Below are 12,172 nucleotides of genomic sequence, written 5' to 3'. Positions count from 1 at the left end.
TTTCAACTTTGGCAGATCTTCACCCTTTTCAGCTGAGCAGACTTCTGCTCATTTTATGTTGTCTTTACCTTCTTCTAATGGTTGTCCTAATCATCTCATTATCTCAGACTTATATCTGCCCAAACTCCTCCTTTGCCTTTAAAAGAGCTCCTGCATTCTGGAAGAGCCCTCCTTGGCCTGCTTGAAAATGTTCCTTACACAAGGAAAATGTTCCTTACACAAGTCACCCCACAAACCTTTGCACTGGTGATTCTCCACTGATAATCTGCATTTACCCCCGGAGACTTGATGTGCAAAACCAGAAGTGAGCCCATCTGGTGTGTTAAATGAATGACAGAAAACAAGAAATCAAGATTATTGCATAAGAACAAGACAGAGTGTGTGGCTCTCCCATGTACCCTGCTTATCTGAAACAGTTCCTACAGTGTGGTAAAGCAGTGATGAAAAAAGCTCTGTGTGTTTGGGAAAAAGCCTACTGCAGTGTTCCACATAGGCCCCAAGTAACATGAAGCTACTCCACTCAACTTCAATGTGTGGATTTTATTATGCATTATGTTGCCACTTTTATCAGAGCCTTTCTTTCCACACTACCTACTGGATATACCAAGCTCCCAAAACTTTGACTGTGTTTTTTATTTAAAGTTTTCTGCTGAAACCACCTTGCTCTCCCAAGTGGCACTGTCCCTCTCACTCTCTAGAACAAATTGCCTGTAACCAATCCACTTGATGATGGAGAAGAGGTTTAACTCAGTGTTGTAAATTTAATACTCTTCAAATAACCTGAAGATTCTCTGTGTGTTGATTCACTCACAGCTGAAACTACAACCAACATCAGATTTTGCTATGAGAGTCATTGTTCCAAGCAATGGGGCAGGATTTAGAAGTATATATAGAAAAAATGGATTCTAAACACAACTGCTGTGTGAGTAACAATAATTTATCTGTAAAATGCCAGAGTTACAGAACTCCAATATCTACTAAACATTATGGTATCTTTTAAAAAAGAAGTTTAGAAATGAGGGGCCCACGATTATCCTCAAGTGGCTGAAAAGACACCCATTACCTATCCAGGGAAAAGGAGAGAACAGAAACCATCAAAAAATTCACAACAAAACAGGATCTAAACAAGCTCACATGCATTCAATGCTGATTTTTTATATTATATGCTTTCTGGTTCACAAGGGATTAATTTAAGGATTTTTGCATTTTAAAATGTTGATACACAACACAGAACTGATGCATAAGCAACAGTAAAAATACTCAGATTTTATTTTCAGATGAGAGAACGGGGCAGAAAATATTAACATCTCCCTAACAATTAAATAACCCATACAGACAGCATTTCATCTTTAAAATTCAGAACAGATGTCAGCTCATTGATCTTCACAATTCCTCTGGGAGGAACGAAATAAAACATTTTACAACTAACAGAAGCAATGAGGTTAACAAGACCTAAGCCAAACCCTTGAAGAAATTGGTAGAATAAGAATGTGTGTCCTGAAAACATCTTAGCCTTGAGGGCAGAGTTTCTTTGTATGTCATGAAAACTGGATTCCCATAAAGTATCTTACTGGTATGGAGAAAAAGAGACTCCATCAAAATTTAAAAAATTAGTGTTTCAGAGGGGCTAGGGGAAAGAAAGGGAGAAAGGTGTTGAAGGTTCATCAACACAGGAGCCCTTCCCTCCCTGTCTCTCACACTCTTTGGAGCTGACTGCCCTGCTGGATTCTGTCACCTACCTGTAACAGAGCATTCGCCCTGTTACAGGTTACTGGCATTTCAAGCCAGTAACTCAAATCAAGGAAACAACATAACTATTCAACTATCATCCTAATTACACTAGGTTTCAAAAAGACAAACAAAAAAACCAAAACAATTCAACCAATGTGGAGTCACCACTAGTTCTTTTTACCTGGGCCAAAGATGTTTTCAAAGCCTAGTTGTTTATCTGTGGGCAGACACCTTTCATTCCCTATTGCATTAATTTTGAAGGAGCTACAGACTACAAAGGATAATTTTCTTGATGCATTTTCTTAAGCAATTTCAGTAGTATGTTGATTTCATGCAAAATTTTCCTCATTTTTAAGTAGAGATGTTGACAATACGCTTTTAGTATACTCTTCCCTCTTCTGCCAGGCTGTCCTTTTTCATCACAGATATCATGTGATTTACGAGTTCATTCCTCTCACATTCTGTACTTAGAGAGCTTAGCAGCCTATCCTTACATGAAAGGCCTAATTAGAACTCAGAAGTCCCAAATGATTTTTAGTACTTCTTATCTGTATCAATACTCATTAGGGAGGAAGGTGTGCTAATAAAATAAAAGATACTGGAAAGTACTTACTCTAGTCCATGCAGTTGTTTCCAAGCCGGCTTTCAGACAAACAGTGACTACAACATACTGCAAGGAAAAATAAGAAAGAAGACAACTTCATTACTAACACTCTCAAATCCCAATCTCCCCTTTACACCTAAAAAAGCTACCACCATTTAGGCAGCAACCCAGGAACTTGGTAGGGGATGTGGAAAGGACAGAGCAGAAACTATTGTTGGTGCATGTCTGGGAAAAAAAATTAAAAGGAAGAGGGAAAATCATGCACACAGCATCAGGTTGATTTTTTTTTTAAACTTACATATTTTCTTCAGGTTTACACCATTTTCTTGTGGTGAAAAAAAAGCTGGAAAGAAATTCTACCATTCAAAGATTGCTAGGATACACAAACTTACAGTGTAAACTATGTTTCCAACAAATAAATAGTCAACTCCCTGTCCATTTGTGAATACTGCATCTGAAAGAAGAAGATAAAGAAGATCACCTTTGTTGTCAGTTTATCAACAGAATGGACAAAAGAACAAGGAGATTTTCAGGAGAGAATAACTGGTCCCAACCTTTCCTTTTTGAACACCCAAAAGCACTCCTAGAGACCATGAGGTAATGGTAATGCAGAAGTTGTGTTCAGCTGGGCCTCAGACACGGTGTATGGATAGAGCATCCATCCATCCATAGCTCCAGCTGCCTGAAGCTGGCCTAGGAAAGGGGCAATGTTCACCAGACCCTAACATCTAATTTGCCTGTAAGAGCTGAGGTATGCCCCTGCCACTTTTTCTGCTGCTATCTGTCCTGTACTGTCACCTCTAACAATATTTATTATTTGTATGCCTGTGATGAAAAAGCAGTAAAACACCAGCTGACTTGCGGTGAAAGAGAGCTGAGCTAAGAGCAGGGAGAGTTTAATTTGTAAAGGACATATATCAACATGTACAATACCTCACTGGAGGTTAGTTCCATAACCGAGCAGTATTCAGTCTCTGGCCACCCGTTCTCTATCAGCTGTGCACAAGGGTGAGTACATACATGCTAATCTATCATTTGGAAGTGCCAAGCTTGGCAATACTTCAAATGTCATTTAGTCTCTCAGCCCTTGCTGAATCAAACTGGAACACCATGAAAATGCATTCAACCACCACATGAATGCCAATTGAACTTGTACTCACAGGAGTTTTCAAGCATTACTCAAGCATGATAAGTATTGCTATTTTCACATGTTTTAAGACAACTGCTAGGGAAATACATGAACAGCAGGGACAAAAAGGCTTAACATAAAACCTTGAATTCATTCCTAAATACATACTGCCTAGCACAGTGAGCAGTTCTACCATGATGATGCCCTAAGTTTTAGCTTTCATATCATCCAGATTCTGTACTGCATTAGTATATAACTCTGAACTTCAAATAAAGTGTTAGCAAGTTCTCCTCACAGTTTAGTCAGACAAAACAATCCTTTTCCAGCCCAAGAACACTGTTGCAGCTTCAGGCTCAAAAAGTATAAACAACAGCAAATTGAGGAGAGCAGTCTGGGAGAATGGGACTTCATAACCTGAAGCTGTAATTGGACAATGAACCCCAATATGTAAATGGACCAAAACTTATACAAGTGTGAAAACTTGTGACCCATTGTCCAGCTTGGGTGTAGTCTCAGCCAGGCTCTCGTAGTGCCCAAGATGCATCCCTTGAAGGTCTTTCAATAAATACCTACTTTATTCCTTTAACACTGTCTAGCCTCCATTCTAGGTAGCCTCAAGGCATCAGTAACAGTAACATTTTGTTAGATTTATTTGGAAAACTGGATCTGCCATTCTTAAACAAAGGTTGTGTGCTCCAGGATCAGTAAATATTTAAGCCTATAAAGAAGAATTCCTGGCCCCCTGATCTCTGTGATGAAGACCCTGTCTAGCTTACACCTAAAAAACCCCTATATATTTATACAGTACAATTAACCCAAGCTTACTTGTTTTGTTTTCCTTCTACCATGCTGCACGTGGCTGTCTCCAAAGAGCTGACAGGCTCTGAATATTTCCCAAAAGTTTCTGGCTCTGTATCTCTGCTTTCTTTTCAATATTAACTACTAAGAAACAGCAGCAGAGTGACTAACACTGCAACTGGAGCTAAAGCCTGAGACAGCTAGGTTAGGAGCTGGCATGGTTTCTAGCCACTGGCATACTCCTCAGCTCAGCTCCTCTGCAGTGGCTTCAGGCATTTACCACATCATTCAGGGACACACCAAGATTTTACAGTCACCCTGCTCTTTCCCCTGGTGCCCATGAAATAGGTGGAGAGCACTAGGGAACTTAGTCTCCCATGCCAGTTGAATCCTGTTGGTGCCAAAAGGCTCAGTTTATTGAGAAAAAGGCATGCCTAAACTCATCAGTTTTGTGAGAATAAGCTGACATGACACAGCCATGCTCTAGTGTAACATCATAGTGAACATTTAAATAATTGAATACATTTTCCTGTGAGTCTCAACTTCTTTAGAGTTATTTATTTTAATGCAGTAAATTAATGTCTTTATTTTTCAGTATTTTCTATGACCTTTCACTTTGGGAGGCTATACAGTCCTGAAAGGAATGATATTTGTGCTAATGAGAACAGCAGGATGCTCAATGAACATTCATTTCTGAAGCTATACAAGTGCCCATTCCTGGACTACATGTACTTCACATCCTAAGGAACTCAAACGGTTAAGAACCATCCCAGTGTGAATGGCACATTTTTGTCTCTGGCACTGAAATCCTTCTTGCACTTGGAAATGCAAAGAAACTTGAAAATTCAATATTCATTCCTCTCTGGAAAAAAAAACCTGAGCAACTTATTCAAAGGAAGTCAGAAAGTTAGCCTCTGAGCTGGTATTTCTGTCTTATAATTCTAATTGTTGAAATGAAAAGCACATTATCTATTTGGGAACTACAAAAACCTCTATGGAAGACTATGTAATTTTAACTATAAACACTACAGATTTTAACCTAAAATTTCTGCAGTTGAATTTTAAAAAGAGCTATTCAAGATTAACATTTGTCATAAAAACAGTGTAACAGAACAACAAAACTCCTCAAATCAAAACAAAAACCAACCAACCATAAAAGCTCCTCTCCCATGAAATGGAACCTTCTTTTAGCCCATGTACAGATGAAAGGCGAGTCCCTTTTTTATATGGTCCATCAGCCATCAAAGTTCCGACTGAGGATATGATAGTGACATTTTGATCAGCCAAGTAGAGTAGCATGAACCTAATCCCCACAAGTATCTTTACTATCATGCCTCTAACACGAGTGTTCATCTTCCCTCCCTTTTTATTTCTTTCACCTCCTCCCCAATTAATCCATTCTGGAGCTGAGAAGGTTTTCTTAAAATCAGTGTTTTCCAGGAAGCAGTTTCACTTGTGAAAAATTAATGATTTTAGATAAATATTCTCTTCACCAGCCCTAAATTCCTCATTTGATGTAATGCTATTTCTTACCACAATCAAAGAACAGATTTCCAGTGGTTTTTCCCACCCACACAGCTATACTGGAAAGCTAGGTAGGAACCATGTGGGATTTACTGGTCCGTGAAATACCATGTAGCTGCATTACCCTCAAAAGCAAGACTTAATAATAATCCTAATTTGTACACCAAAGAGTCTCATTTCCCCAGTATCTCTGACTCTTGATCTGGTTTACTTCCATTCCAGCCAGTTCTTTTTCACAGTACTGCCTTATTGAATGGGGGAGTTCCAACAAGATATAAAGCAAATGGTTCTAAGGCAGTTGCTGTAAGAACATTATTCAATCAAATGCTGAGATCTCAACACATTACCATAAAAAAAAAAAAAAGAAAAGGCATTTCATAAAACATCACTCAGTATTTGGGTAAGACTTCTTAGCAAAGCAGTAGTTTCATTTTTCACCTATTAAAGTCACTATATGAACAATAATTATGTTAGATTAGAATAATTTCTGAAAGCCACTAGACAACCTGCCAAGCTCAGCAGCTAAAGACTATTGAACTGTCTGGCAGCATTACTTCTTGGGACTTATCACGACCTCCCTTCTGCAAACACACTGCTTCTGTAAGACTGAACATCAGTTACTCACATAAGAAATAATGAAGCCCTTACCATGCTCCAGCACTTTCAGTGGAAACCAGAAAAGAATGATGGAATGGATGAGGGCATTGATGCAGTGACCCCAGAAAACCTGAGGGAAAACAAACCAAGCCATCAGTAAAGTCAAAAACTCTTGACCTCTCTCTAACTCCTAACAAACACTTCATTGTGTAGTTTAGAGTCAAAAAATGTTTGTCCTGAAGTGAAATACTCAAACTTCTGCAGGATCTATTTTCTCCTACAATTTCTGCTCTTTCACATGAAAACACTGGTCCAATTTGATCATTTTATTCTACCAACTTGAAGCATAATAGGCAAGCCTGCTTCAGCTTAAGATCTTTATTTAAATAAGGCAGACAGCTTGAGTCAACTTTGTTTAATTACCTCAATGAATGATTTTAAAAGAGTGATTCAGTATTATGAAATGTTCTATTTTCTTTAAATGGATAAATACTTTGTGCCCCACAGTTTTTACTAGCAGATAATATAATTTTGCACAAACTAAAGCTTTATGTACTCTACAATTTCCTCTCCAAACAAAGCAATCATACAGCTTCCTTGATTCAGAAGTACATTTAGATGTGCTCATTATGGAAAAGATAAAATATCAAATGCTGGCATTTTCCAGCATTTAAATAGCAAAATGAAGTAAAATGTGTTCTTCAAAACTCAGAAGTCCAAATAAGCCAATTCAAATTCTATTTTCCAAAAGAACTACTGGAACAGAGCTATGCTAACTATGAAAAAGCATCCTAGCAGAGAGTGCTGTGACAAGACATATGTTAAATAAATCCAGGCAATGTCATTGTGGCTTTTCAGTAGCCGTGAATTGAAAAATCATACTTGGATATGAATCTAACATTGAATCTAAGTTTATGGATATTTCAGGAGCAGTTTCAGGTGAAGTCACAGCAGAAAATCCTTATTTATAAACAAGGATGTTCTTTATTTAAATAAAAAATAATCCCTTGAAAAGAACTGGAAGGCTGAACAATCACTCTCAGTGGTTAGCATAAAGCAGAAGTAACATCAGGAAATAGGTTATTTTCTGACATGAAAAATCTGGAATATCAGAATGCCTATGTTTTTTCTTAGAGTAACAGGGTTTTCCTTACCCTTGTGTTGAAACCATCTGCATTTTGAGTGATTTTGTATAGCTGTGGAAATCTAAGCATGCTATCTTGAGTACACGACCGTTCAAAAATTCCCAGAGTAAAGGGTGGCAGTGCTGTGAAAATCTGCAAGGAAAGCAAATACTAATTGAAAGCAGCTCTTAGTTTTAAGTTTATCTCATATAATGTTTCCTTATCTAGGCAAAAGCAAAATTCTCACAGACTTCAGTGAAGACTTACTACTACCTAGCATGTCATTTGGCATCATTTTCAATGGTCCAAACATTCATTTGTAACTCTCAAATATTGATTTGTGAACAGTAGAAACATGAAAGAAAATTAGTACTATTAACCAATAATTTAAACCCAAGAAGTTAAGCAAGAAGTTAAGTTTCTGAGGTACCAGCTAATCCAGCAAGGGTCAGACACATTGTACTGCAATGGAAAGACAGTATGAATTTTTAAAAAATAGCCTTGTGGGAATAGGTTCCAATATAGCGGCAGTTGTAGCCATAATTAGATATGCAATGTGTTTAACCACTGCTAAGTTTACAGACAGAGTAAATGTGGAAATCACATTAAAAAAAAAATCTACTGAGCAACAAAGGCCATTCTGCATTATGGTACTTTGGGGATTCCCCTGGCAGGCATGAACTGATAGGAACAAATTAACTGCAGTGTGTGTCTGTGCTACGGGCAGACGCTTGGATGACCAAGCCTCGGAAGCCTTCCAAGACAGGCAGCAGGACACTCTGCCAGAAGCAGAGTAAATTAGCCTCCACTGACTTTAACATTGCTGCTCTTGAAGTGTTTCCAGGATCTGAGGCAGCTCATTTAAAGCCAGCTTGGGTATCCATGTCTCTTGTGGTCCACAGTGCAGGCACAGAGGGAAAGTTACACCAGGGTGCAAGTCTGAACACTAAACTTCATTCACTTCCTTTTACATCAACAGTTTATATCAGAAACATCCCTTTAAATCCTATACGTACATGTATTTTTACCAGTTTGCGAAGTGCTCTTGAAGTTAAGAAGCAGGTTGGAGTTATGAACTGTTTCTAGGGTGTGTGCACATTTGGAGAAGGTGGGATGTGATTCCCACCAGCAGCACGCTGGCAGCAGGGGAGCAGACAAAGAACAATGGGGAGGAACAGAGATGAGTGAGAATCAATAATTACAGCCCTCAGTCCAGTGGGAATTGTGTGTCTTCATCCATGAAGTGATAAACCAGATGGCTAAAATGGCAGCAGGCTGAGGGTAGAGAACTGAAACTGAGAGCACTGGTCCAATATATTCCAAAGAAGACCATGCTCTCAATACAGCTTTAACGTACTTCCCCTAGTTTCCTGTGTTTATTGGGGCATTTACATTCTCGCTCGAAGTAAATCTTCCAGTGGTTTTGATCACCAAGGCAAACTTCCAGTGTGAACTAGTGCAAAATCAGGAATTACAAAGCCATTATGATTTCCTACACTTCATATTTTAATAAGACTACTAATGAAAGAAAGGGTTAATCTGCAAAGAAGAGAATGACTTAGCTAAAAGCACTTCAAAATCTCAGCCCAACAAATTGTGGAAGTCCCCAATATCTTACAAGCACTTGATTCTCCACGAGTCCACACAACCAGTTCTAATTTTAGAAAATACTGACCTCAAAAAACAAGGTTTAGTTTCTGATTACAGAAGATGAGTTTTATCCAGAAGCTTTAGTCAGAGTAGATAGATTCATCAAATGAGGTTTAAAGATAATAGATGCAAATATCTAAACATGAATGACAGAGACTGCATAACAGTCAGGAAATTAGGGTGAAGGGAATCAAGGGAATCATAAATCCTTGAATAAGTATCTTCAACTAAGAGTATGAAATCTTATGGAATATGGGGGCTTGTGCCATCATTTTTAAAATTAATGTGACAGAAGTTAAGTGGTTCCATTAATACTATTCAGTGATAATTTGCTGGCTTTTTCTGTATTAGCATATATTTGGAATTAGTTTTTTTTAACGAAAAAATTTAAATTCTCTCCCTGGGAAGAGACTCTTTAACACTAACAGTGTCCTAGCGGTTTATAAATCCAGGCACTGGGCCACTCGTAACATTGCAAAGGTAACACTCTCAAAAACACCAACACAGGTCTATGGTATGCTACAGAACTTGGTTCCAGAGATCCTTCTGGCTTTCATCTATGTGACTGATTAAATAAGATTACTGATTTAAGTAATAAAGTCATATGACACAGTGTGGCACCCTGCAGGCCACTCCCAGACTGCTGATGACACAGTGATGCAGCTTCTCTTTCTGTACCTAAGGGAGCACAAGTCAACCCAAAGTAACTCCTCTCAGCATCTAACTCTACAGGGTCTGAAGGGAAAAAAATCATCAAAACTCAGAGATTAGGAGTATTTTGAGCATGATCTGTCACAAAAATATTCAGTACAAAACACTGAATGCTTTCAAAGAGGAAATTAAACTCTATGTAAAATCTGCAGAGCTTTATGCAGGTTATATTAGGTTAAACATTTATTTTCAAGGTGTTCTCCCAAATTTTCATTTTGCAATAAAAATGTAATTTTTAAATTTTATTTTCCCTACCTCAGAGTGGATTCAAAGTGGCTTTTACAAATGAACTCACCTTTCCTGACATACACCTAGGACAGTTACCTGTGAAAAATGGGACACAACAAAATAACACAGTAGTCCCAAGCACTATCAAGTCAAACATGCAGCACTTACCACATTATACAGACCGATGCACCATCGCTCAAATAAGATCTGCCCGGAAAATCCATTAACGAAAGCAAACCAAAGCTGAAAAAGAAACAAGTTACAAAAAACTTTAGATTACTCCTGCAGTCCATCCTTCCATTCACAGTAGAGGAGAAGGATGTGGAATACAGACCACCATCTGGAGACAGATGCTTGTCATGCTCTAAAAATAATTATCAGCAGTGCCAGGCAGTTACTTTCAAGTCTTACATTTTAAATACTGGCCAAGTACTCCTTGTATAAAATAAAGTACTCAGGCTATGAAGCAATTAGCTGTATTTACATCATTGCTCTAAAAAATAGATGGCATCAAACTATTACAAAATCCTTATCACTGGCAAATTAATATGCTTGCAGCCAGAAGCCAGCCTCATTTCCATCATGTTTGCTAAAGATCAGAATTTTCAAGATAACTGCTTTGATGGATGTTCTGCTTAACTTGTATTGACTTTTACAGTCCCAGAATTACAATGATATCTGCTTGTCAGTTACATGATCATGATTATATTGTAATTTTATTGTTTAAATTATGCAAACATTATTATTTATTAAACTACCTATTTAATCATTAAAATTGGAAGAGGTTGCAAAACAGGCTGCAGAGTCTTCATCCTTTATCAAGTTTACAAATGCAACTGGGCAAGCCCTGAGCAACCAATTTGCATTTAATGTTCACCCTGCTTTAAACAGAAGATTGGACTAGATGGACTTCAAGCTGTTTTCCAACTGAGGGGATTCTGTAATGACACAATCCCAGGAAACAGCTTTAAGCTTCAGTGCAAAGGTAAACTCTTTTCAGCATTTCCATGGATGCAGCTTCTTTGAGCCTATTAATCTTGCTTAAGCACCTTTTTGAAGCACAAACTGCTGTACTGGGTTGGAACAAAGTTTCTAAGTGGACATTGAAAGAAGCTTAGGGAAACAACATAAAGAAGGGGAAGAATTATTATTTTCCAAGTAAATTGGAAACTGAAAGAACAATAGCAGTTTAAGAGCAGCCTGAAACAGTCTGCATGTGAAATCATTACACTTATTAGATAACAAAAGATTTCTGAGAATTTCTGGCAACAGTCCCTTTCAAAATCCACAGTACACCATATTACTTTGTTCAAAATTATTTCAATATTGCGTGTGAGAATACTCCCTCTAACCACCCTGTTTCAACATATTTTGTGTTGCATTTACTTCACAAGTCCATGTTGCACTGGATGCACTACGTATTGCAGATCAGTCAAGTGCTAACCATGCCCATTCCCTTCCTGCTCCCTGAGAACCTGTGGCACTTAGTGCCAGGTACCTTTTCTGACACCATTCTGTCACTCATTGTGCAGCACTCTCCTACCAGCATCATTTATTCTCTGGCTCACTTGTGCAGTATTAGTGGCCTAGCAGAATATTTCAGATAACAAGCAGTTAGCTGTACATCATCTGATCTCTCCTTGCTCCCACCCAAAATGAATACAGAATAATCAGGGAAAACCCTCCCCCCCAAAAAAAAAACAAGTAGAAAAGGAGACTGCATCAAGACCTATCACTGTTTTCATAGATGCAATATCAAAACAGACCAGGACTCTAACATGGGACAGAGGCAACTTCATGCAATATTAAAGTATTTACAGGGTTGGAAAGAATAACAAATAGCTGTCCAAATAGGCACTGCTGCACAACATGAAATTCACATGCTACACAAAAGGCGAAAGTGAAACTTTTTCACACAATATATGGCTGGTCTATGGAAATGTCTCCCAGATGATGCTGTAGATGCAAAAGGCAATTTGAAAAAAAAAATCACAGAAGGAAAGCTGGAGACCAGATGAGCCTGCCAGAGAACTACCACTGTTCACAACCACAGACCAGGTTAGTTGAGCTCTTATT

General features: G+C 38.2%; 1 protein-coding gene across 4 annotated transcripts in view; it reads right to left on the bottom strand.

Moving 5' to 3' along the window:
- The window catches only part of ATP8A2 (ATPase phospholipid transporting 8A2), a 320,133-nt gene that overhangs the window by 101,378 nt on the left and 206,583 nt on the right, over nt 1–12,172 (bottom strand). For all 4 annotated transcript variants that reach the window (XM_071434042.1, XM_071434041.1, XM_071434040.1 and 1 more), the window contains 5 exons: nt 10,265–10,339; nt 7,538–7,660; nt 6,435–6,513; nt 2,728–2,789; nt 2,345–2,401 (listed from right to left, as the gene is read on the bottom strand). In XM_071434042.1, coding sequence (XP_071290143.1) covers nt 2,345–2,401; nt 2,728–2,789; nt 6,435–6,513; nt 7,538–7,660; nt 10,265–10,339 — 396 coding nt within the window. The remainder of the gene's footprint in view (nt 1–2,344; nt 2,402–2,727; nt 2,790–6,434; nt 6,514–7,537; nt 7,661–10,264; nt 10,340–12,172) is intronic.

This window comes from Agelaius tricolor, unplaced genomic scaffold, assembly GCF_023055355.1.
Source record: "Agelaius tricolor isolate 1412-34295 unplaced genomic scaffold, bAgeTri1.0.p SCAF_9, whole genome shotgun sequence".
NCBI classification, from domain to species: Eukaryota; Metazoa; Chordata; class Aves; order Passeriformes; family Icteridae; genus Agelaius; species Agelaius tricolor.
Note: the sequence above shows the minus strand (reverse complement) of the source record. Positions and strands in the feature narration are given on the sequence as shown.